Source organism: Globicephala melas, chromosome 8, assembly GCF_963455315.2.
Source record: "Globicephala melas chromosome 8, mGloMel1.2, whole genome shotgun sequence".
NCBI lineage: Eukaryota > Metazoa > Chordata > Mammalia > Artiodactyla > Delphinidae > Globicephala > Globicephala melas.
The window spans coordinates 37,288,688-37,315,655 of NC_083321.1; the positions used below are offsets into that span (position 1 = coordinate 37,288,688).

The following is a 26,968-nucleotide window of genomic DNA, read 5'->3' on the forward strand; positions in this document are numbered from 1 at the left end:
GAGTAGGAAGGCTTTCTTGCACTTCTGCAATCATATTAGACAGCTACTACTTTGTTTACTTATAAGTCAACCTTGAGGGTGAGGGCATTTCATCATTCAAAGTAGAGGAAGCTAAAGAAGGAAAAGAAAGGAAATATGATCCTGGCAAGATAGGTTGGGGCCAAACTGTAGGGTCATAAATTCAACTGTTCACTGGTATTTAATACAGTAGTATGGACAAGCTACCTAATCCTTCCAGATATCAATTTCCTCAACTTTATGAGGGTATAGGAGTGAGTTTCTAAATATAGCATAGTGTTGAACAGCACTCTGAAGCCAGTCTGCCTGGGCTTGAATTCTGGCTCTGCTACTTACTAGCTCTATGACTTTGAGCAGGTTACTTAACTTCTCTGTGCCTCAGATTCCTCATCTGTAAAATGGGAATGATATTGCCCCACAGTGTGTTGTGGATTACATTAAATGAGTAAATACAGGTCAAGGTCTTAGAACAGTACCTGGCACATAGAAGTGGCATGGAAGTATTAACTGTATCCCTTTCAGTTCTAATGTCTTCCAATGCTGAGATTTTGACCCATTACCAGGTATCTATTCTGAACACTAGAACATAGGCATTATTTACTTAAGAGGACTCATGAAGAATCATAATTAAGATGCAGGACTTCAGTTTTTGGATCTACCCACACAGCTGTGTCAGATTATGAATTAAAATTGGATAATGCATTTCCCAGTGGAAACCTTACACAAGGGTTTCATTCTGCAACTTGTTTAGGAAAATGGCCTTATAGGCTTAATTAAGACTATAAACCCTGGAATCTACTCATTGTCTTGCTGAGATGCTAATAATCATTTACACATGTTGACTGAACTGATATCACCCTAGTTACTTTATTATTTTTCTGTTGTTTCTGATACTTATAATTCTGGCCACTGTTTTGGCATGTACTTCTGTAAAACACACTGTGTAATAGAGAGTAATGTAGTTGTAAAATAGCATAAGTATGCTTGAGGATCAGAGACGTGAATTCTGGAGAACAGCTTTTCCTAAGTCATAACAGTTGCTTACATGTAAGCCCCATTAGAAGAACCTAAAACCAAGACACTGGGCTTCAATGTAAGGAAAAGTCAGTAAAAAAAATGAGCCAAGATGTTTTATCTTGATTTAAAGATTTTCAAATAATTTTTTTCCTCTTTGGAGTAGAATCCTTAATAAATAAAACAGATACAAACAACACTCTGCTGTGCCTGCCAGCTTTCTTTCTGCTTATTCCCATTCCTACATGGCCTCTTAGTCACTTTCAAGGAGGTCTAGGACTCCTAAACTCGCAGTTTAAAAATCAGTGATGAGAACAAACGTATGGATACCAAGGGGGAAGGGGGGGGTGGGATGAGTTGGGAGATTGGGATTGACATATATACACTATTGATACTATGTGTGAAATAGATAACTAATAAGAACCTACTGTATAGCACAGGGAACTCTGCTCAGTGCTTTATGGTGACCTAAATAGGAAGGAAATCCAAAAAAGAGGGGATATAAGTATATGTATAGCTGATTCACTTTGTTGTACCGTAGAAACTAACACAACATGTAAAGCAACTATACTCCAATAAAAATTAAAAAGAAAAAGATGCGGTATATATAAAAAATGGAATATTACTCAGCCATAAAAAGAATGAAATAATGCCATTTGCAGCAACATGGATGGACCTAGAGCTTAAAAAAAAAATCAGTGATGTAATTGATTATAGGTGCATTCTGCCTATAGCATATTATTTATTTTTTCTAAGAAAATTGTGAATTACGTAGAAACCTAATTCCCTGTTTGTGGAGTCTGGATTCTGTAATTTATCTTTTTTGCTCTTTCCTCCCCTGGGATACACTCTTGCTTTTAATCCTCTTTCTGGAGGCAAACCTCAGCACTTTGTATCCTTCCTATGGACACAGGATTGATCTAGAGGCAATTGTGCTAAAAGCTGTCTAATTGTAGAAAAGAAGAACCTGATTATCATGAACAAGAACTTGGTTAAAACCTTTATCTTGAACTCAGACTGTTTCTTTTTATTCATTAGATTTGTCTGCCTCTACTCATTCCAAGGTGGTGATCTTCACAGTCAACTCTCTGGGTAGTTCTCAGTCCTACCTCGACGTGGTACAGAGAAATGTGGATATGTTCAGAGCCTTTGTTGCAGCTCTGGGACATTATAGTCCACATGGCATCCTGCTCGTTGCATCTCAGCCAGGTACAAGACTTTATTTTAAATAAATTTGGTGGTCCAGTGTATCAGTAGAATTGCCATTTCTGATAAAAGTCATAAAACAAGGTTATAAAGGGACAGCCAGAGCATTCAGTTAAATTGCTCTTATGATGAACAATGCAGTATTTTCCATATCCTGTCAACCAGTTACTTCTTCTGACTGTCATTAACTAGAAGGTTACAACTTACAATTTTTTATATAATATTACTATTAATATGTTCCAGGTTGTTAGCCATGCCTTTCTCAGTGAGAAAATGGTTAAATGCCCAAGAGAAAGATGCAGTAGATTATAGAAGGCTCCTTTGTTAACTCTGAAGTGTCATAAAATGTTAGTGAGCACACCAGAGTGCATTTTTAACATTTTGTATTTTAAATTGTTTCTCAAATTATTTGAGAAATTTTTTTCAAAGAATTAGGTGGTACTGGACTCAAATTGGTGAACAGATTTTTTTTTAATGTTCCCAATATAGGAGTATGATATGAATTTCACTTGTTCTCCTATAGCAATTGATTGAGGAATGTTGGTTTAATTCCTGACATCCGGGCTTCCCTGGTGGCGCAGTGGTTGGGAGTCCGCCTGCCAATGCAGGGGATGCGGGTTCGTGCCCCAGTCCGGGAAGATCCCACATGCCGTGGAGCGGCTGGGCCCGTGAGCCATGGGCACTGAGCCTGCGTGTCCGGAGCCTGTGCTCCGCAACGGGAGAGACCACAGCAGTGAGAGGCCCGCGTACCGCAAAAAAAGAAAAAAAAAAATTCCTGACATCCTTTTGTCACATAAGAAAAAAATAGTTGTATTTTTGTTGATAATGCTGTATAACATGGTGGTAGTATATGAATCAGTATTTTAATTTAAAGATAGAAATTCAGCTTAAGCTAGATATAAAAGAGAACTTGATCAATGAAAAAAATTATTTTCTGATTTTCTGTACCCAGTTTTCATCTTTCTCGCTTAACTGCTCTAGGAAATTATCTGTTTTCCTCTCTTAAAAATTTATATTTAACAGCAAAGTTATGTAAGATCATGCTGAAACCTGGTTAGTTGTTTTTAATTATTAATTAAAATTAAAATATATTAAATTTACATAATATATAATAAATTTTAAAATATGTTATGCTTCATAGTGCATTTAGGACCTAAGAAGAGTATATACAAGTTTTAATATACTTATTAAAATAATAAATATTTTGTTTAGGAACTAGGCTAGAAGTACATTTTTTAAAATATTTATATTTTCACCTTGTATGTAATATTTAGTGGAAATCATGACCTATGTGACGTGGAAACTGAGTGCATTTCCTGCAAATCGAGTGATTGGAATTGGTTGCAATCTGGATTCACAGAGATTACAATATATTATTACAAATGTTTTGAAGGCACAGACTTCAGGAAGAGAAGTATGGGTTATTGGTGAGCAGGGAGAAGACAAAGGTAAGAAATACATGTTTATTAGTTATGTATATTGATAACCTACATCACCAGAGGCCATGATATGCATGATATGCACAGTTCTGGGGACTCCAAAATTGTGGCGCTTAATTGGCTTTCTTTCCACATTGCCTTTTGTGTGACAGGCCCTGTATTGTGAATATGCTTTGCAAACATGTCATTCTGATTGTATTTACTTTTCTGTAAGTAAAAGGCAAGACTCCCTTAGGTTATATATTTTTATTTATCTTTTTATATTTTGTATTTGAATTTCAGCATCCAGGATCAATTTAAAAGTTTAATTTTCTGGAGAGCAACATTTACATAAACCCTAAAGCATATACAGAACTCTTGCCTTTACTCTCCCATCCTACAATCTTGCTTACCTTTCCCTAAGTTCAGACTTTCTCCCTAGGTACATACCTCCTGTCTGTTTCTCACCTTTTTAAACAGAATTTTCATTCTTTATTTACCCTTATGGCCTTTTTTTTTTACCAGCTACTTGCTCTCTGCTCTGTCCCTACCACAGAAAGCATTCATAAAATACAGTCCCCTCGGGCTTCCCTGGTGGCACAGTGGTTGAGAGTCCACCTGCCGATGCAGGGGACGCGGGTTCGTGCCCCGGTCCGGGAAGATCCCATATCCCGCGGAGCGGCTAGGCCCGTGAGCCATGGCCGCTGAGCCTGCGCGTCCGGAGCCTGTGCACCACAACGGGAGAGGCCACAGCAGTGAGAGGCCCGCGTACCGCAAAAAAAAAAAAAAAAAAAAAATACAGTCCCCTGGATTTGAAAGCCCCTTTTCCTATCCCAAATGAATGCTTTCCCTATTTGATTCAAGAATCTCTTTTTTCTTTATTTTTCCCTCATGCTATAAAGTCAGGTTGGTTAGGTGATAAAAGTGCTTTATCCTAAGTTTGTTCATTTTTATTCATTTAAACAAGTATATGAGTATCTACTCTTCTCACTACTATATAAGATGTTAGTATGATACAAAAGAGGCACAGAGCATAGTCTCTTCCTTCATCATACTTAAAAATTATTTTAGAGCAACAAGAAAAATATTTACAAGATGTTTTGGCTAACAATGAAAGTATCGGATACTATTTGATTAAGTGCCAAAATGAATATATTTTAGACTTACAGTGCTTAGACACTTATGAGTGAGCATTTAACATGGGTTGAAATGACTGGAGAAAATTCTGTGTAGGCCATCATTGAACTGTACTTTGGAAGAATGAATAGGATTTGAATAAATAGCAAAGAATGGGACAGACATTCCAGGAATGGGAAAACAGGCAAAGGCATACACTTAAGTATGGCATGGTCATGGGATAAAAATATCTAGACTGGTTGTTGCAGAGTTTCAACCAGATAAACTTGGTTGCTTTCACATTTTGGAGATCCTTGAATACCTGATAAAGAGCTGGAAAGTGATTCTCAGGCAGAGGGGAAATATTAAAGGTATTTGAGCATGCGGGTAATGTGCTAAAAAGGTAATTTGGGGAAAATTAATCATTGCTTCCTCATTTAAAATATATTACTATTACTCTATTCAGCCTGTAGGTGCTGTAGGGTAGAGAACAATGTAGAAAAGAACTTCTCTGCCTGTGAGGAAGTGATCATTTAACTGGAGAACTGGAGGAAGATTTTAAATCTGTATAAATCTGCACTGGCCACCTAGAAAGTTCAGTGCTAGAAAGAGTCAGGCTATAGAATAAACCTTGACAAAACCTGACAGTGTGATTCAAGCAGAGATAGCTTTTCAGGCTCAGAATGCTTCCTCACACTAAAAACTAATCAATAGAACCAGAAGAGGGGAGCAAATAAGAACTTGGAGCAGATGTATTAGAGTAACAAATGTCTAGGGATTCAAACAAACTCAAGACCCCAGAGTTTACTCACTACTACCATTTGAATTCTGGTCCATGTTGATCTCCTGCTTGCCTGATTATTGCAGATCTCCCAGTTAATGTGCTCTTTTCCCTCTAGTTTACCCTGTAAATGATGCCAAATTAATAATGGTATTAGCTAAAACTTACAGTGTTTGCAGTATGTTGCACATATTAATTCAATGTTCCTAAGTCACGTTCCTCTTTTCAAAAACTTTCACAGGCTTCCTCTGACCAAATTATTAAATTCTTTTGCTTGCCATTCAAGGAGTCCCAAAATGCAGTCTTAATCTTCCTCCCCAATTACAGTTATGGAGAGAGTCATGTTATTAGAGAGCTGGAAGCGACCCAAGGGATCATCAATTACAGTTTGTTGTAGGGAGCCAGCAATGGAGTCAGGGATGGTAAGAGTGACCTCCCCAGGAGGCTGTAGCTTTTCAGGTCAAAGCGGGGCTAAAACCCAGGTCTTGTGCATCTCGGCCCCACCCCACAGCTTTGCTTCAGCCACAGGGACCTTTGCCCGTTGCATTTACCTTTCCCATAATCCCTTCTCTTTCTCTCTCAGCATATTCAAATCTCATTCTTCAAGACCTAGGTCAAGTCTCCCTTACCTTACCCTTTGAAGCTTTTCCTGATCACATCATTGCACAGTGATTCCTTCATTCCTTTGAGCTAAAAGCTCTTGCTAGCTATGTGGTAATTAACCATATGTTGTCTCAAGATATTTATTCTTTTGTTAAACTGCTGTTTATTCTGATCCAATTTGAATTTTGTGTGTGTACCTTCTCCTTATTGAAAGAGTAAATTATTAAGCTGTTCTTTTAGTTAAAGTCATACTTTCACATTGTAAAAGGATTAAATAGTACAAAAAAATATGTAGTGAAAAATAAGTCTCCCTTTTATGCCAGACACCCAGTCCGTCTCTCTAGAAGCCATGCAACCTTACAGAAATGTTCTGTGTATGGACAAGCACATGTATGAAATATACATAATACATCATTCTCCATCTTGCCCTTTTACTTATTGATATGACTTGGAGATGATTGCATAATAACATATATAGATCTTGCTCATCCTTTTAAACTACTGGATATACCAAAATTTATTTAACCAGTCCCCCTAATAAGTTATAATTTTTGAATGAATAAGAACATTTCACAATATGGTTATATTAATATCTCAAATTGTAAAGAGAAAATAAAGGATGGTGTGACTTGATAAATAAACCTAAGGTACTGTGCTGACTGCTGTTGGAGCTACATAAATGAATAAGAACCTGACCCTGTCTTTAGGCAGCTTGGAGTCTAATATAGGAAATGACTATAATTAAAGGCAGTGTTGACTTGCAATAAGAGAGGTCCAAGGGAAGTAAGACAAAAGCACAAGGAAGGGAGCTCTCAAGTAGGAACTAGAAATGGAGAGCTGTAGGTGCATGTGAATTGAGATCACTTAAATATAACATTATGTAATATTTGACACATATAAAAGAATATGTATAGCATATATGTATGTTTTAAAGCATCATAGTAGAACAAACATTCATGAATCTATACTCAATTAAGAACAATACAAATACCATTGAAGGTACCTATGTACTCCCCAGCCCATCTCCCTATCTCCCTTCTAGGTACTTTTTATCCTGTCTTCTACTTTGTTTCAGAGACAGTTCTATCCACCGATAATTACCTTGGTCTTGAAGCCAGAAATGGATTAGAGGCTCCCTCTGCTGGTTTCATGTATGGACACCAGTTGGTTATATCTGCATAGGTGACACCACAGTAATAGCAAAATTAGAATTATTTTTCATTGAGTATTAAATGCTTTGCATATCTCATTTAAAATTTAAAAACACTCCATGAAGGAGGTGGTAGTTTTCCAAATCAATATGTGAGGAAGCTTAAGATTCAATGAGGTTAACAATTTGTCCAAGGTTTACACATTTTGTAAGGGCAGAACTGCAATTTGAACCCTGGTCTGACTCCAAAGCTGTACTTTTTCTTGCTGTGACTTAATTAGATAATTTATCTTAAGCATTTAGTACAGTGCCTGGCACAGAGTAAACACTCACTAAATGGTAGCTGTTACTACAATGATCAAGACGGCGAGATGGTTATGAATAGAAAATTGGCAAAGGGACATGGAAAACTACACTTTGAAATAATGCAATATTAGGGTTTAGAAACAGAGTTATAAGAATAGCAGATATGTAAGTGAGATTATTTAAGTATTTCAGAGACAAATGACAGTTACAGCCTGGAGGAGGAATTACATGACATATAAGACCCTTTAGGATTTGTGTCATGCTTCCTTCCTCAGCCTCATCTTCTGCCATTCTGACAAGCATTTTATGCTAGTCAGATGATCAACTTGCAGCTTCCCGAAGGGTTCATGCACTCTCATGCCGCCTTGCCTTTGCACCTGATGCTTCCTTTACCTGAACATTCATTAATTTGGCTAAGTCCTGCTTACCCTTCAAGACTGGGCTTGAGGGCTTCCCTGGTGGCACAGTGGTTAAGAATCTGCCTGCCAGTGCAGGGGACACTGGTTCGAGCCCTGGTCCGGGAAGATCCCACATGTTGCGGAGCCGCTAAGTCTGTGCGCCACAGCTACTGAGCCTGCACTCTACAGACCGTGAGCCACAGCTACTGAGCCCGCGTGCCCCAACTACTGAAGCCCGCGTGCCTAGAGCCCGTGCTCTGCAACAAGAAAAGACACCGCAGTGAGAAGCCGGTACACTGCAACAAAGAGTAGCCCCTGCTTGCCGCAACTAGAGAAAGCCCGCACATAACAACAGAAACCCAGTGCAGCCAGAAATAAATATAAATAAATAAATAAATTTATTTAAAAAAAAAAAAGACTGGGCTTGAGTGCCACCTCTCCCAGGAAGCCTTCCCTAATTCTCCAGGTTAAGTAAGTTTATGCCTCTATTATAACCACTATCACACTGTGTTATAATTGCATATTTACTTGTCTCTTCACCCCGACAGACTGTAAACCCGTTGAGCTTGGAACGGCCTCAGTAAATATGTTTTGAAATTAATGAATGATCCTGATACCATCTTGTTGTATCCAAAGGTCATTCATACAGTGCCCCACAAAATTAGTCAGTAGAACATGTGCTTTGGAGCTGCTATTTTTAGCTGTGATATTGAAATCATATGTAAACTGCAGATAACTCCTTCAAATGGTGTTTTAGAAACCTAAGGGCTGGACCTCAAAACAGAGTGTTAGATCATCTGCTTTGGGCATCAATCTTAACCTAAAGGATAGGTGTTATATGTAATGGAAAAGAGAGATCACATGGTCATTGTTTATTAAAATTTTTGGGGTCAGGGGATTACTGTTTTTAAGGAGTAGAACCAGAAAGATTAGGATTGATTAGATGCATTATTTGAAAGGGATTCTTAAACTAGGATAAATATATATTTAGGAAGTGTGAAGGGTTGGGCAGTAAATGAACAAAAAAATGAAATAATTCAGTCCATCTAAACTTAACTGAAAATCCTAATGACTGTGTCAGAAGCAAATTTGAACATAGTGAAGCTTTCTCCCTCTCCCCAAACATTGTTTTCTCATGGCTCTTATAAGTTCAAACTCAGAGGAAAGATAAAACGTGATTATGTGTGTAATATATAATGGCAGTAATACTCATAATTAAATTCCAGACTTCTTTGTATTTGTCTTTTCTTATACCTACCTGCCCTTTTTATTTATCTTTCCAAGGTCTGTGAATGCTGTGTTTCATTTAGCAGATATTTCCCTGCAATTTTCTCTATATTGTGAATATACTAATAATGTGCCAAAATTTTGTTTTAGAAAATAATTCATGTATAGCCCTTCCATTCAAGTGAAACATTTTTTAAAACCCCTTAATTTGTCCACATGTATTTATATTTTTCATGTAACAATGTTTGGTTTAGCTTCTTTTTTAACTTAACATAAAAACTTTTAAAACTTTTTGATGTTTTTCAACTTAACTGTTGCAACTATGTTTTCCTCTTTGTTTAATATAATTATGGATTGTGGACTTCCCTGGTGGCACAGTGGTTAAGAATCTGGGGCTTCCCTGATGGCGCAGTGGTTGAGAATCTGCCTGCCAATGCAGGGGACACGGGTTCGAGCCCTGGTCTGGGAAGATCCCACATGCCGCGGAGCAACTAGGCCCATGAGCCACAACTACTGAGCCTGCGCGTCTGGAGCCTGTGCTCCGCAACAGGAGAGGCCACGATAGTGAGAGGCCCGCGCACCGCGATGAAGAGTGGCACCCACTCGCCACAACTAGAGAAAGCCCTCGCACAGAATCAAAGACCCAACACAGCCAAAAATAAAGAAAGAAAGGAAGGGAGGGAGGGAGGAAGGGAGGATGGGAGGGAGGGAGGAAGGGAGGAAGGAAGGAAGGAAGGAAGGAAGGAAGGAAGGATGGATGGAAGGATGGATCTGCCTGCGAATCCCTGGTCTGGGAAGATCCCACATGCCGCGGAGCAGCTAAGCCCATGCGCCACAACTACTGAGCCTGCGCTCTAGAGCCCGTGAGCCACAACTACTGAGCCCACGTGCCACAACTACTAAAGCCCATGTGCTCTAAGGCCTGTGCTCCGCAACAAGAGAAGCCACTGCTAGAGGATGCCCGAGCACTGCAACGAAGAGTAGCCCCCACTCACTGCAACTAGAGAAAGCCCGTGCGCAGCAACCAAGACCCAGCACAGCAAAAAAAAAAGAAAACAATTAAAAATATATAAATAAATAAAAATACTTTATAAAATTATGGATTGTGTGCAAGGTCAGCTCATATTATCTCCTGTGCATTCTTTTTTAAAATAAATTTATTTTTTTATTATTTACTAATAAAATTATTTTATTTACTATTTTTATTTTTTATAAATAAATAATTATTTATTATTTTTCGTTGCAGTCTTCATTGCTGCGTGCAGGCTCTCTCTAGTTGTAGCGAGCGGGGGCTACTCTTCGTTGCAGTGCGCGGGCTTCTCATTGCAGTGGCTTCTCTTGTTGCGGAGCACAGGCTCTAGGCACGCAGGCTTCAGTAGTTGTGGCTCGCGAGCTTCAGTAGTTGTGGCTTGCGGGCTCTAGAGCGCAGGCTCAGTAGTTGTGGCGCACGGGCTTAGCTGCTCTGTGGCATGTGGGATATTCCTGGACCAGGGCACGAACCTGTGTCCCCTACATTGGCAGGCGGGTTCGTAACCACTGTGATACCAGGGAAGCCCATCCTGTGCATTCTTTACTGTGGTAAAGAATCTGTGTTGGAGGACACAAAAGAAAAACACATGATCCCTGCCCCCTGGAAGCTTATAATCAGTTTGAGGAGGGGAAGCTGTCCTTGGTTGCTGACACATCACTAACTGGCCTAATCTTGAATGCAGTTTAGAAGACTTGTGGGAATTCCCTGGCGGTCCAGTGGTTAGGACTTGGCGCTTTCACCGTTGTGCCTGGGTTCAATCCCTGGCCAGAGCTAAGATCTTGCAAGCCGCGTGGCATGTATGTATGTATGTATGGTTCCCAGTGGAGCAAATGCCAAGTGCTTGCAGCACATGGGAGCCTATTATGCATTGCCTGCTGAGAAAAGAAAGCTTTCTACTTGGACAGTAAAATGGCCCAGTGTTGTTGAGAGAGAACAGGTAAGGGGCTGCAAGTAGACTTTGGGGATCATGTTTTGGGGGAACTGCAGCTCAAAGTCTTTCTCACCCCAGGCAATCAGTACAGCACATTTAGTGCCACCAGTGGAAAAATATAACTCTAGCTAGAAGGGGGGAAAATGTTTCTTTAAAGTTTAGGGCTTCCCTGGTGGCGCAGTGGTTGAGAGTCCACCTGCCGATGCAGGGGACATGGGTTCATGCCGCAGAGCGGCTGGGCCCGTGAGCCATGGCCGCTGAGCCTGTGCGTCCGGAGCCTGTGCTCCACAACGGGAGAGGCCACAACAGTGAGAGGCCCGCGTACCGCAAAAAGAAAAAAAAAAAGTTTAATACAGTTAATAAAAAAAAGTTTAATACAGTTTAATACAGTTAATACCCTTAACTGCAGATGATCATTTATCACATCTTAATCCTAAGAGAGTTATTGATGAAATATAATCAGTTTTTCATTTAATTTTTAGTGCCCACATGGGGTGGCCAAGAGGACGTAACAAGGCATAACTCTCAGCAGCTGTCCAACAGGTAATACTGAGTGTAGTTTTGCATTTATCCAACTAAAAACCATACACTTCATAGCTAATGTAGCAGCTGTTTGCACAGCATGTACTTACCGGGCTTCTGCAAACAAAACTTACTAGTATGGACGAACCAAAGTACATGAGAACAATGTTTTCTATTCTTTGATTTCTTATCTCAAAGTAGATCTAAGAGTGCTTTGCAAGCTTAATATTTCAATATACAGTTGACTCTTTAGAGGGTAGAATAGTTTCCTTATTTGTAGGCAGTGATTTACTGCTCCTATATTTAGGATATAGGATCCTATATCTGAGGGTATTGGATATTTTCTTAAATGTAGAAGAGAATTTGTCTATACCACTTAAAAATCAATATGTATTTATTAATTACACATAAATACATTTGGAAATTAGTCTAATATGAATGGATAACCCACATTATAAATTCAGGCAAAAACAAAGTATAATGCACAGATCCTCGTATCTTTTGTGTTTATTCAGAGGCCTTCCTGGGGTCTGGACCCGATAGGGTGGACTCTACATACTGTATATTTTCATGCCATTTGTTGTTTTACTGTCACATAATAACATCCTTTCCTGAATTCTGAGTGGTGATTTTTAGCTTTTTAAACCTGCAGTTTATGGTTTTTAGAATATAACAACTAGAAAGAATATTCTCTTATTGAGAAGAGTAGTATGTTGTATAATCCATTCTAATCTGCTTCTCTATATAATGCTGCATTTATAGCTTTTAAAAGGAAGGAATTCAAACATGTTTGTTTAATTTGTATCACTTTTAATTAGTTACAAAACGAATGTATGCTCTCATAAAACTTTATTTTTATTTATTTTTTTATTGAAATATAGTTGATTTACAATGTTGTGTTAGTTTCTGGTATACAGCAAAGATAAAACTTTAAATACTGCAGATATCTATATAGGAGAAAGTGAAAAGCAGGGGCAATTCCATTCTCCAGAAACAACCACTGTTAACAGTTTAGTGTCCACGTAGCCAAACGTTTTTTCCCATGCTTCTGCAAACATTATCATTATTATTTATTATTATTTTTATAATAATGTATGCTATTTATATTATCGTGCAACTTGCTTTGTTTCCTTAATAATAAATCTTGGATATTTTCCCATTATTGTACATATAAATCTACTTTATATTCTTCTCAAGAGTTATATGGCACTAGGGGACTTCCCTGATGGCACAATGGTTAAGAATCCGCCTGCCAATGCAGGGGGCACGGGTTCGATCCCTGGTCCGGGAAGATCCCACATGCTGCAGAGCAACTAAGCCCGTGTGCCACAACTACTGAGCCCACGTGCCACAACTACTGAAGCCCACGTGCCTAGAGCCTGTGCTCCGCAACAAGAGAAGCCACTGCAATGAGAAGCCGGTGCACCTCAACGAAGAGTAGCCCCCGCTCGACACAACTAGAGAAAGCCCGCGTGCAGCAACGAAGACCCAACACAGCCAAAAATAAATAAATTAATTAATTAAAAAAATAAAAGCTATATGGCACTACATTTGGTAGTGATTTATTTAACAAGTCCTCTTTTCATGAATTATTTCCAAAATTTTTTGTGTCTCAAATAAGACAAACATACTTACATGTATATCTTTGCACACTTGAGCATATTGCTATAGGATAAATTCCTAGAAGAGGAATTTCTAGATCAAGTGTTGCCAGATCTTCCTCTTAAAAGTTGAATAATTTTGCACCCTCAACAGCAGTTATGGGAATGCCTGTTTCTCTGTAGCTTCTGGAAAAGTAGTTATCAGTCTTTTTAATCTTTGCCAATTTTGATGGGCAAAACTGATGTATTTATTGTTTTAACTCATATTTAGTTAAATATTAGTGGTGCTGAGCATCTTTTTATATTATTAGGCCATTTGTATTGACTCTCTGTGAACTGCCTGACATTTTAAGAAAAGCTTCATTACTGGACTGTAGGTTTTCCTAACAATTGCTGTATAACTCACTTCTGTGTCATAAAAATATCTAATTAATATCTTAAACAGAAGCTAAAACTAAGTGTACATATTTTGTGCATTTTCTAAAATCGTGATTTGTGTGTTTTGTTTTTGTTTTTTATAACCTAGAGCCATGGAACTGTTAAGAGTAAAAGGTCAAAGATCCTGGTCTGTTGGACTGTCAGTAGCCGACCTGGTTGACAGTATTGTGAATGATAAAAAGAAAGTGCATTCTGTATCAGTTTTAGCAAAGGTAATTGCTATTCTCATTCTCTCATCATATTTTAAAATATTTATATTATTAATGTAAAGCCAGAAAAAGTGCTGTTCACACTGTAACCCAGGTATCTTCAGTATCACCAGCTTTTAGAGTAACACATGGGAGAAGACAGTTTGGTCTAAGCTCTGTCCTGCTTGGCTATGGGAAGTCTGGGCTTCTACCAGGTTGCCCTTCACCCCCATTAATTTTTGGAATCCCCGAGAAGCATTTATAAATTCCACAAACTTCTTCTTGTCATTTATCTCCTCAGCCAGCCAGGTCACCCCAGACCAACGTGCCAACTGGTCTTAGCCAATCATCAGTCTGCTTCTCCAGTTCAGTTTGTCCTTTACTGCTTTATTCCAAGTATAGAGTCCCTAAAGCACAGCTAAGATGAGGCACAAATGCTTAACCAAATGTTCATGAAAACTTAGGAATACCAGAAGGGAAATAAAACATGGAAGGAAAGACTGAAAACAGATTACCAAATTTGACTGCACTCAGAGTCCATGCTAAACCCCTCCCCTGGGAATTCACTCTGACATTTTTCTTAACCCCCAGCCTGTTACTCATATTGCAGGGGGCTAGCTTACCTCCCCATAAAGTGGGTGTCTTTGACCAAGTTCCGTTTCACAAAAATTTTGTGAAACAGTGACTCGAATTTAGAAGATAAATGAACAATTTTTTTTAAGTTCAACTTGTATCACTTTGTACTTCTAGGACCAGAAAAGCTAGGAAATATCCATATTTATGGTATTATCTTTTTTGCAGTGATTCGGCTCTAATATAATCCCAATTTTTTTTCATTTCAGGGATATTATGATATAAATAGTGAAGTGTTTTTAAGTTTGCCTTGCATCCTTGGAACCAGTGGAGTGTCTGAAGTCATCAGGACCACAGTGAAAGAAGATACAGTGACTGAGAAACTCCAAAGCAGTGCATCATCAATACATAGTCTCCAGCAACAGTTAAAACTTTGATTCTAAAGTTCAGAGTTACTTGAAAGGAAAGGTCGTTTAATTTTACCAACATATATATAGGGCTGAGAACTTCTGTGTCTTATTATTTATCCTTACAAACTGCTTGGTTAAGGTAGATGGTTTCTTGGTTGGCTTTGTAATATGAATCCTTAGGTAGTTAGATAAGAAGGAAAAAAATCTAATTTTCTTTGTTGTTCTTGAGATATCTATACTGTTCTTTAAACCTACAGCAGAGATAAACGTTCATCTGCAATATGCATCATTTTAAAATTATGTATCCTCAATGAGCACCTTTAGCACTTTGGGAATACTTTGAAAATGATACATTTTTAAAGGAAAATTACTCTGACTGTTATAATAACCATGATAAGCCGAAAGCCCAGTATGGATTTACAAAATCTGTGCCAGCTATACACTCAAAGGATCCACAATTTAAGCTATTAATGTTTCTTCTTTAAAAACAGTGGGTAGTAATGATAATAAAGCATTTTGTTTTCCCTCTTCAAATTGATTAGCTACCACAAAAATGGAAAAGAATTTTACACGTACTTTAAAATAGTAAAAAGGAAAATGAAATTTTTTAATATATGAAGAAAAAGTGTACTTTAATTTCCAGTGGGACTGTCCTTTCTGGAATTTTCTATAACCTCTTCCTAGGCTATATAAGATCTCCGACATCTCAAGAACGCACTGTGACATTAGTAGAACCATAGAGAATGTGTATTTTTAGTGGAAGTAGGTTATGAATGAAAGCCAAGCAGTTTAAAGCCAAAATACGAGGCTTTCGTAAAAGCCATTGGTCTTAATGGGGAGAGGTTGGGTGGGCTGATTGTCTGAGCAAATCCTTTAACTACTCCTGAAGAAATGATTTACTTTGGTGATGGGTCAATAATGACAATATCTTCATATGTGAAAGATAGCATATTATTACGAATGTGATGCACAGCTAAGAGCAAGAACTAACATCAACACTTCTAGTATTTCTGGCAATGTGATGAGCACTTTATTGTTTTATTCCTCAGGATTATTTATTAATCCTCACAGTAACCCACTGAGGAAGGGACTATTATCATCATTTTATAGAGGAGGAAATTGAGGTTTAGTGCCCAAGATCTCATGACTAAGGGACACTTACATACAACCTCTACTTTTTCTAAGTACGAGAAGAGGGAAAAAGCAGAAATAGTTACCACAAGACCCTAAAGCTGGGGTTCTATACTCTTATATTCTCATGTAGGGGCTTTTTTTTTCAATATAGTTTTTAGAAAGACTGATTCTCTGACTTCCCAGACTTGCCCTCAGCAAATAGCTGGGGGGAATGGGGGAGGTACGCACTGAAGTAGGCGTTTATTTAGTCATTCAGTTAAATAAGTGGGAGCCTGCTATACACCAGGTGCCATACTGGGCACTGCAGATACAGTGGTGAGCAAACCTGGACTAGGTACAAGCCCTCATGGTGCTTATAATCTAGTATGAAACATAGTAATCAAGTCTCACAAATAAATGTCCAATGCAAGTGTAATAAGTGCTGTGAAGTCCCAGGTGCTTTGAAAGCATATTATAGGTAACCCAAACCTGGTCAATGAGATAGGAGCCAGATGGATTATACGGGCAGACATACCTTAGGTAGAGAGGAAACAGTCAAACTAATGCTGATTTAGAATAATAATGGATGCTTATAATGATGAGCTTAAATCATAAAGAAAAGGTGAAATTATATTCAGTGTTCCATGTTTAAGTAGAAAAGTATTTAATATGCTTGGAAAGATTCACACTATAATGAACTAGTGTAAAAACATTGGCCATTTGAAGAGAAGAGCATTAGTTCTGTGTAATTTCACTGCATGGGTAGGTTATTTTGGTGTTAACTCTAATAGTATATCCTCACTGTCCTTTTGTATGAAATAAGAAATTAAAACTAAAAGGACCATTTCTTGTGTTTTTAAAGTCACCTTTTCTAATATCAGATACCTAATTGTGCTCTTGAAGAATAACCTAATTACAAGATACTGTATAAATAGATGAATTGCTAAGAATTCACTACATTAATTATAAAAGGAACATGTCACTACAACAATACTTATTGCGTCTACTGTTATTCCGGGTACTGTGTTAGAATCTGAGAAGTGAAAAGATGAGTAATAATAGCCCTTGCCCTACAGAAGCCCACAATATAGAAGTAATTCTATCAGATATTTCCTTGAGTGTTGAGTATTATAAATCATATAGTAAGTTCTATATATAAGTCAAGAAGCAGTACCACCACCACCTCACTGTGATTTGGTGATAATTTGACATTCATGATGCTTCTATTAACTTTCACTTTTTTTCATCTTTCCAAAATCATGCAGTGTCTCTTGTTATGGTTTTTAATGGGGCTTGGATTAAAATGCTTCTTTGATATTGTAACAGATAAATATTTTATTTTCCAATTTACATTGTAGTTATTCTTAAATATCAAGAATATTGAATAAAATAAACTTTGACTTTAAAATTACCGGGGGATTCCTAATTTATTGGGTGGAAGGAAATATATTCAGATTGAGGAGAAAGATTCTTTCCTATAATTCATACAGTCCCCAGGATATTTAGTTACTTCATTTTAAGTGGCTTAAGTGCAAAATGAAGAGAATGGATTTTGTTAATTGTTTTCAAACTTTAAAAAATTATTTTTAACAAGAACACCTTTTGAACAATATATTGCCTACACTCTTCCAATTGATAAAAGTAGAATTGCTGTAACTGGAGGTGCTCCTGGGTAAGCTGTGGCTTTAAGAATAGTTTGAAAAGCACATTACTTTTAAGTGACAAAGAGGTGTAGGGAAGGATAGACTGCCCTATAGTTTGGTTTGACTGGAGCTGTGTGCTTAACTAATATATAGTGTCCAAAGAAAGATACCTATTAAAATAGACTTTATTTTGTCTGTGTTGGCAACAATGTATAATGATGCTTCCACATGTTGTCAATTAGGCCCTCCTTGTGTATGTGACCTTCACTTAGATGCCAATTTAGAAGAGAATTAATACCACAGCCTGTTCCCCAGTAGCACTATGCTAATATCATCCAAATAATCATACTTCACAGCGTCAAACCCAAGCTTTACAGTACCTCGAACGGCACTGTACTTACAAAACTGGTGGTGATGTGCAACAATAATGACTAATATAAATGACCATGAGGAACTTCTATGGGTATAGAAATTCAATTAAGATAGAGTACCTACTCTTGCACTGTATAATAAGACAATGAGGATCTGAAGATGAGTCTGCCCTCAAAGACTTGGACTTTGTTAGTGGACAGGCTAGTACACACACGGAATCCAAGGTAGAAGGTAGGATGTCTGGGCACCAAGGAGAAATGGGGGCTTGGATTAAAATGCTTAATCCAAGCATTTGGATTAGGGGAATGATTTCCTGTAGAAGAAATTACTGCCTGGCTTCCTGTGAAACGAGGGCTCTGCACTTTGCCCTCGAGAATGTAGTATGATGAACTTTTCACCTTAAAAATGAAAAACCACCTGATAATCAGAGACGCTGGGCATCGCCTTTTGCAAGCCTTTCATCCTAGAGTTGGAAAAAACTGAAGCCCGAACTAGGAGTGCATTTGCCTGCTATTATCTGAAGGGCAAGTCAGTGACAGAACTGTTTTCTGACTCCAGTCCAGTGCCTTCCCACTTGATGTTTGTCGTTTAAGCTCACTGGCAAGATCTTCGTACTTCTTCCCCTCCCTGCACCTGCGCTCTTAGTCTAAGGGCAACTGTCAAAGACCTGCCAATCTTACCCCGGCTCAGAGTTTCCACCCTCGGAACAAAAGTGCACTCTTGGAAAGATTCACACCATAATGAACTAGTGTAAAAACACTGGCCATTTGAAGAGAAGAGCACAAAATTGCACAAGATTGCTCGGCCTGCCAAGCTCTAGCCACGCCCACCCTTGGTCACCGACCTCGGAAGTGACGTAAGGGAACCGGAAGCGCTGGCGTGGTGGCCTACTTCCTGTTGGTAGAGGTGGGGGGGGTGGGGGGTTGGCTCCGCGGTGTGCGACTGTGTGGGGCAGCCTGGGGCAGCCCCGGAGCGGCTGACCCTCTGCCTGTGGGGACGGGAGTCGCGAAGCGGCCGCCATGGCGGGGTCGGAGAGCCAGCTCAAGAAAATGGTGTCCAAGGTGAGGCCGCGGCGCGCTCGCCTTTCGGCGCTCACCCACCGCTCCCTTCCGCTCCGCCCGGGCCTTTCCGACCAGCCTAGCGAGCCCCCCCGGGCGAGCCCGAAGACCCGGGCAGTGCCCGGCCGCCTCCGCCGCCCCAGCCCCGGGATGCCTGTCGCCCGGTGCCGGAATCCTGGGCCGGGGCCGGCGCGGGGCGGCGACGGTCAACAAAGGCGCGGAGCCGAGGCTGCCTGCCACCTGCCGCCCGTCCTCCTCTCTTCTGGGAGAGAGTTTGGAGCAGTCTTTGGGGCAGTATAGTTTTCGTCTTAGTTTTTTATCAACACAAAGAGAGGGTTGTACTTAAAACTCGGTCGTGGGCACTCCTCCACTTGTGTCCCAGTGTAGGATTCGTGCGTCTTCGCCCTTCCCTCCCGGCCCCCGGAGATTGTGTCCTTTTCAGTTTGTATTCTTCACGCAGCTCAATAGCCGACCCGCGGGAGATCATAACTTGGTTGAATTGGCTCAGTTATAAGTAAAAACGTCCTTGAGAAGCCAGAATACCGGTACCTCACTACATCGGGTGAAATAAATAGAATTCCATTACCATTTCAGGGACTTTGATTTGCTAAGAGTGACTACCTTTAATTGTATGATACTTATAACGCGGAATTATTTGGTTTGAAATTTTTAATCTTCACTGTTCAAGACCAGTGTATTTTTTTCTTTTTTATAAAAGGAGGTAGGCATTTTGTATTTAAAGCCGTGAGTTATTTTGACAACTACTTAAAATGTGGCATCTGATACCAGAGTGAACTGGGTGGTTTTTTTGTTTTTTTTTTTCAGTTTATCAAAGCTAATTGGAATAAGATGTATGTGAAATGGTTGAGTGCAGAATCTTCTCCAGTTAAACGATTAGCTTTAGATACTTTTGTCAAAACAAGAATGGTAGGAAGCAAAGAAGTGTAAACAGTTTTCAATAGTATTAAAATACACTATTATGTATGAACTTATTCCTTTGAAAAATATTTTTCCCCCCAGTAAAATCATCCCCATAGTCTTTGATTGAAGAGCAAATAATCTCTAAAGAGTGATGGTTTTTTAAATAAAGCTTCTCTTGCTTGTTCTAATCATATCTTCTAGGCTTCTGATTTTCTTTCTTTTTTAAAAAAATTGAGGTATAGTTGATTTGATTTTCTTTCGATAAAGTAATTATCCATAGTTGTAGAGGAAGTTTTAGGGAGCCCTAGAAGATTGTGGCAGAGGTCTGTGTTGTAACATTTATATATTGCTTTTTTTTTTTAAAGTACATTGTTTTATATACTATGTAACTGAAGAGTATCTGTTCCGTACCATTTTTTTAATCTTTAAAGTTGATAACATTGCCCTTAAGGTTTATTCCTTAATTTATATGTATGAAGGTATTTACATACAAGGACAGGAATATTCAAATATTGGTTTTGAATTTTTAAAACCATAATTAGTTTTCCTAAACTTTCTGTAGAGGAACCTGCCTTCAAAGACAGAGGCAGGACATCTTTAGAAGATATTTTATACTTCCACCTGTCTTTTCCGTCCACCCTCTTCATATCCTAAGAACAAAAAAGGACATAGGGAAGAGGTGGGAGAGGGCATTCTGTCTTTTGGTTCTTGGCTTGGTTTCTGAAAAACTGAGTCTCTTACAATGGTGATGTCAGTTCTGAGTATCGGCACGTTTTCTCTCCAGCCTGTGAAGAGATAGATAGGTAGGAATAGTAAGTAGGATAATAGAAGCAATTTGTGGAATTTCTTCCTCCTGGTGGAGGGCTGGCTTCAGGTGTTATCCTTTCAGTTGGGTGTGGTCCAGTGTAGGCATTAGTAGCCAGGACCTTGGACACATTGCTAGGGTGATGGTCCTTTACTCTTTACCTGATTCTGGGATTTCCATCACCCAACATGTTACTTTGGGCCACCTGCTTTTACTTATGTCTTTTTTGAGGTATAACTGACATAGAACAGTATATTATCTTTTGATATTTTACTACAGGTATTTTTTTCCTTTGAGCATTTATTTTAGCTCCCAACTTAAATACAGCTTTTAGTTTAACAACCTCTCTGTCATTGTTTTTGCAGTTAAGAGAGGTATATTTATACTATTGGTCCATCTTGCTTTACACAAATAACTTTTATATTTTTCATACAGACAACTACCTGTATTCTTACATGCTACATCTACAGCATTCCTAGAGGTGGAGTCACTACTAACTAGGTAGGAGAGAGCTGGCACATTAAAGATTGTAATGCACTTCACACTGTTTTAGATTCTAGGGATACAACAGTGAACAGACAGTGTGGAATTTAAATTCTATTAGAAGGCAACAAACAACTCAGTAAGTACATTAAGTAGCATGTTAGAAGGTGTTAAGTACTTTGGAGAAAAGTAAAGCAGGAAAGGGTAATAGAGTGCTCAAACGTGAGAATAGGATAGGTTGCAATTTTAGAGAGTAGTAAAGGAAGGCCTTCCTGAGGTCTATTTGAGCAAGACCTGAAAGAGGTGAGGAAGCAAACTGGAACAATCTGGAGTAAGAACATTCCAGGAAGAAGGAAAAACAAGCACAAGGGCCCTGAGACAGAAGCTTGTCATGCATGATAGAGGAACAGCAAAGGGAGCTAAGGGGGCTGGACTGGAGTGAGCAAGGGGAAACAGTGCTGAATAAAGGGGTGGTAGATTTTGGAGGGTCTTGCCGGCCACTGTAAGCACTTTGGCTTTTACTTGGAGTATGGTGGGAAGCCCCTGATCTGTTACTTGTACTTGGAGTATGGTGGGAAGCCCCTGATCTGTTAACAGTATAGCTCTAGCTGCTGTGCTGAGACTAGACTGTAGGAGGTTCAGTCGAGTGGAAGCAGAGACAGCTCCAAGGAGGCAGTTGTAGTAACCTAAGTGTAGCTATGAAGGTAGTGAGTAGTGATCAGGTTCTGGATATTTTTGAAGGTAGAGCTAACAGGGTTTTCCGACAGACTCACTGTGGATGTGTAGGAAAGAGAAGCATCCAGGATAATGTCAAAGCTTTTGTCCTGAGCAACTAGAAGGATACAGACATGGAAGACTGTAAGAGGCATAGATTTTGGGGGGAAGATAAGGAGTTCAATTTTGATCATGTTAAATTTGACATTCATTAGATATCCAAGTGGAGATATCAAATTGGTAATTGGATATACGTGTCTGGAGTTCAGGAAAGAGGTTCAGACTCGAATTTTTAAATTTGGGAGTTATCAGTGTATAAATGTTATTTTAAGCCATGCATGGAGATCACCAAAGGAGTGAGTTGAGATAAAGAAGAGGACCAAGGACTGAGCCCTGGGGCTCAATATTATTAAGATAAGAGGTTAGGAGAAGAGAAAGAACCAGCAAAGACACTGAGAAGGGGTAGACACAAAGAGGAGAAAAAGCAGCAGTGGTGCCCTGCAAATCAAGTGAAGAACATGTGTTAAGAGGAAGGAATTGACTTGGTCAAATGCTGCTGTGATAGGTTAAGATGAAGACTGAGGATTGGCCATTGCATATGGCCATGTGTGGCAGTTACTGGTGATGTTAATGAGCAATTTCAGTGAAAGTGGAAAACCCTGATTGGAGTGGGTTTGAAGAGAATGGGTCTAGTCTTTGAGCATCAGTGGTTAACATCACGGAGAGATACCTAGATGTCATATGCTACTTGATGGAAAAACACCATCATCTGTGAAATGATCTTGCCAGAGAGAGGGGAAGACAGTGGAGGAAAAAAAAAAGTAAAATTTAGAAAAAAATCATGAAAAAGATCATAACTTCCAGATCCAACTACTAATTCACAAGAAATACAAAGCAAATAGGAACATACATATTAAACTACACCAAGGGGACGCAGTTAGCAAAATCCAAACTGTGGGAGCTTCTATAGGACAAATGAACCGACTTCTTCAACAAGTAAGTTTGAAGGGGTTAAAATAGAAATGGACCCACTGATGAGTAGTTAAAATGTGTTATATCCATATAATGGAATATTATTCAGCAACATGAATGTACCTTGAAAACCTAAGTGAAAGAAGGTAGTCATAAATGACCACAGACTATATAATTCCATTTATATGAAATGTCCAGAATAGGCAAATTGATAGAAACAAAGTAGATTAGCAGTTGTCTAGGGTGAAAGGGGATGTCGCTGGTGGAGTGAGTGGGTGATTGCTACAGGTTGTGCATTTCTTTTGGGGGTGATGAAGATGTTCTAAAATTGATAGTGGTGGCGGTTGTACAACTCTGAATGTACTAACAGCCACTGAGCCTTACGTAAGTCACTTTAAATGTGTGAATTATATGGTATGTGAATTATATCTCAGTAAAGCTATTATCAAAAAAGAGGGGTGGGAGAGAATCTGTAGATTAAAAGAGGCCTAAAGGACATTTTCACATTGAAATATGTGGTCTTTATTTGGATCTCCATTCAAACAACAACAAAAATGACATGAGACTGCATATTTTATGATATAAGGAAATAGTGATTATTTTAGTGTGATAATAGTATTGTAGGCTTTTTTTTAAAGTTCTTATCTTTTAAAGATACGTACTAAAATATTTATGGGTAATAGGATATGATGTTACCATTTGCTTCAGAATAATACAGGAGGAGGGAAAGGTGAATGAGATTATAGATTAAATAAGATTGGCTATGAGTTGATTGTTGAAGCTGGGTGTAGTGCTGAAGCAGGGGATTTATTATACTGTTCTACTTTTGGATACCTTTGAAATGTTCCATAATAAAAAGCTTTAAGAGGAGAGAGTAGGAAGAGAGCAAGTACGGACAGCAAAAGTAGGAAGCTCCTTGCAGGAGTTTTTGCTGTAAAGGGGAACTGAGAGAAGTTTGGTTGTAGGTGGAGGGGGAAGGGAGGTAAGGAATGTTTTTGTGTGAATAAGACAGGAGAAAGAAAAATATGTGTGTGGTAATAGTACTGATCCCATAGCATGGAAAAGTTGGTGCTTCAGGACAAAAGAGGTCAAGAACTGCTGAAGAGATGCCTTTGAGTAGACCTGGATTTATTTCCTAATTTTTCTTGTATTTTCTCCCTTATTGTCTATCACTGTCTTTTGTGCTGGTCTCTGAGATTTCTTTGACTTTATATTCTAATCCTTCTATTAGATGTTTTATTTCTACTCTCACTTTTTTTTATGTCCAAGAGTCCTTTTCTGAGTGTTCTTGTTTTATGGATACAATATCATTTCTTCTTTCTTTGAAATTTTTAATGCTAATTCTTTTTGAAGTTTTCTTCTGCTCCTTGCATTATTTTTATTCTTAGTTCCTTCTTTCCGTCTGTGACATGTTTCTTGGAGTCTTTCTTTTTGGAATAACTGACTGTTCCTTTTTAAGAGAGAAGCACTAAAAGCTGATTGAAAGCTTTGTGCATGAATGGAGCTTGTCAGCTGGTGAGCTTCAGTGTGTTGTGAACAGATGGGGATCCCCATCTCCTGATTTCCTAATCTGCTAAGAGTGTGTAAGCAAGGTTCCTAGTTTTCCTGGACTGGAGTGGTACAAGGCAGGGGTATGAGAATACAATACAGCACATGGTAAATTGCAAAATAGTATTGACGATGAATGCTGGAGAGGAGAGATCGTTTTGGGCTAAAGGGAAGTCTGGAAAAGGATTCATTGAGAAGGAAAGTGAGGGCTTCCCTGGTGGCACAGTGCTTGAGAGTCCGCCTACCGATGCAGGGGACGCGGGTTCGTGCCCCGGTCCAGGAAGATCCCACGTGCCGTGGAGCGGCTGGGCCCGTGAGCCATGGCCACTGAGCCTGCGCGTCCGGAGCCTGTGCTCCGCAATGGGAGAGGCCACAACAGTGAGAGGCCCGCGTACCGCAAAAAAAAAAAAGAAAGAAGAGAAGGAAAGTGATGTAAACTAGGTCTTTGAGAATGATTAAGATTTGATTTGGCGGAGGACCTTTTAAGTTGGAAAAAGAGCTAAAATGGAGGTAAAAGTTTGAATAGGTGGCAGGAGAAAAAGCTACTGGGGTTCTTTCAGTCTTTATTTAATTAATGTTAATGATCACTCAGAACCATTATACTTTTAAGAAGAGTGCTATTAATAAGATTTTAAGAAAATTAACCTAGCAGTAAAATATGTGCATTGGTTTTAAACTAAATTCATTTGTAATTTTCCTTTTCAGTACAAATACAGAGACCTAACTGTACGTGAAACTGTCAGTGTTATTACTTTATACAAAGATCTCAAACCTGTATTGGATTCATATGGTGAGTTTATATAATAAAAATATCAAGTACTATACTTTGAGTTTACTCTCGTTGTTAATAATTGTAGGTTTCCCATTTTCCCTTTAAGTTTGTTGGTTTTTTCATTGTAGGACTAACCTTCACCTAAAAAAAGTTGTGAGAGATAGGAAATTACAAGATCTAATAATAACATCTTACATTTGTTTAGTTATTTTAAGTTTTAATATACTACTCTAACATAGAACTAATGCAAATTTAGAACTAGAGGTGATGTTAAAAATAGTTTAGTCCATCATTTCCCAAAATAGTATACATAGTTGTGAAGAATGTTGCTTTGGGGGCATGGGTAGAGGGGATTCTGAGGTTAAGTTTGAGCACTTATAGATTAAACAAAATTAAATGGGTTTCTTTGCAACAAGATTTCTCAGAGCCTTTAATATGCTAATGTGTCATTATGCCTCACAAAGGGGGGAGAGAAGATAATACATTGTTCAGTATATTCTAAAGTTAATTAACTAGTGAACCTTTTTTCTCTCTAGAGCATCTCTTTATATTCTTAGGAACACATTTTGTAAAACTATATTCTGGACTATCCTTTTCATTTTATAGATGAAGAAAACACTTAAAAACTATTGTCCTTAATTCTGTAGAGTAGGTAGGTGACAATTTGTGTCCACCTTCTATTGAGATGAAATAAAGTTGTGATTTAAGTAAGAAATGACAATATTCAGAGGGGTTTTTTTGGTTTGTTTTTTTTTAAACAGTCTTTTTGGCCCCACCAATCCTAACCTAATCTCTCCAACCCCGTCTCCTGGTAAACACCCAATGTGCCAGGGCCAAGGGAAACCCATGCTGCCTCCTGCCCATTGTGAGGCCCTTGGCAATGAGGGCAAAGAGCTGAATTTTGTAGCTGAGACTCTCACTCTAAACCCCACTCATCTCCAGGGCTTTGTAAACAGGAGCCTGGTGAGAGGCAGCAGAGGGGGAATCAATCCTGAATATCCTGAACAACAAAGTCATGAACCGGAAGTCCTCTCCCAAACTAGGGCATAATTCTCCTTCCTGTCCACATACTGTACTATGGTATTTAGATCTGCAAAAAAACTCATATTACCAAAATTAGAGTTAATTTAAAAATGGCTTCAATGGGGGAATAAAGTGACAAAGGCTAGAATTTTATGGTAAGTGTATAGTTTTTACTGAATACTAAAAGAATAAATGTTGATCAAAACTGACAAAGAGGGGGCTTCCCTGGTGGCGCAGTGGTTGAGAGTCTGACTGCCGATGCAGGGGACACGGGTTCATGCCCCGGTCCGGGAGGATCCCACATGCCACGGAGCGGCTGGGCCCATGAGCCATGGCCGCTGAGCCTGCGCGTCCGGAGCCTGTGCTCCGCAACGGGAGAGGCCACAGCAGTGAGAGGCCCACGTACCGCAAAAAAAACCCAAAACAACAACAACAACAACAAAATAAACTGACAAAGATTCCAGCATCATTGAACAAATATTATATATACAGCCACACAGGCTGGACCAAGTCTAAACCATTGTCATCAACATGCTTTTAGAGTAAATATAACCCTAAAATTAAATACGGTGGTCTTTTAAAAATACAAAATCAGAATAAATTACAGCACAGTT

At 38.9% G+C, this 26,968-nt stretch overlaps 2 protein-coding genes across 7 annotated transcripts in view; both read left to right on the forward strand.

The window, feature by feature from the left end:
- The window catches only part of UEVLD (UEV and lactate/malate dehyrogenase domains), a 46,692-nt gene extending 29,244 nt beyond the window's left edge, over positions 1 to 17,448 (forward strand). For 4 of the 6 annotated variants that reach the window (XM_060303438.1, XM_030864914.2, XM_030864924.2 and 1 more), the window contains 5 exons: positions 2,071 to 2,241; positions 3,513 to 3,686; positions 11,681 to 11,741; positions 13,848 to 13,971; positions 14,790 to 17,448. In XM_060303438.1, the coding sequence (XP_060159421.1) occupies positions 2,071 to 2,241; positions 3,513 to 3,686; positions 11,681 to 11,741; positions 13,848 to 13,971; positions 14,790 to 14,957 (698 nt within the window). In that variant the 3' untranslated portion in view covers positions 14,958 to 17,448. Of the gene's footprint in view, positions 1 to 2,070; positions 2,242 to 3,512; positions 3,687 to 11,680; positions 11,742 to 13,847; positions 13,972 to 14,789 lie in introns of those variants that run through there. The other 2 variants (XM_060303439.2, XM_060303440.2) reach the window with 2 other exon arrangements.
- Positions 17,449 to 18,964: 1,516 nt separating this feature from the next.
- The window catches only part of TSG101 (tumor susceptibility 101), a 58,207-nt gene continuing 50,203 nt past the window's right edge, over positions 18,965 to 26,968 (forward strand). Inside the window, exons 1-2 of the mRNA XM_030864926.2 lie at positions 18,965 to 19,119; positions 25,265 to 25,349. Of these exons, the coding sequence (XP_030720786.1) occupies positions 19,078 to 19,119; positions 25,265 to 25,349 (127 nt within the window). The 5' untranslated portion in view covers positions 18,965 to 19,077. The remainder of the gene's footprint in view (positions 19,120 to 25,264; positions 25,350 to 26,968) is intronic.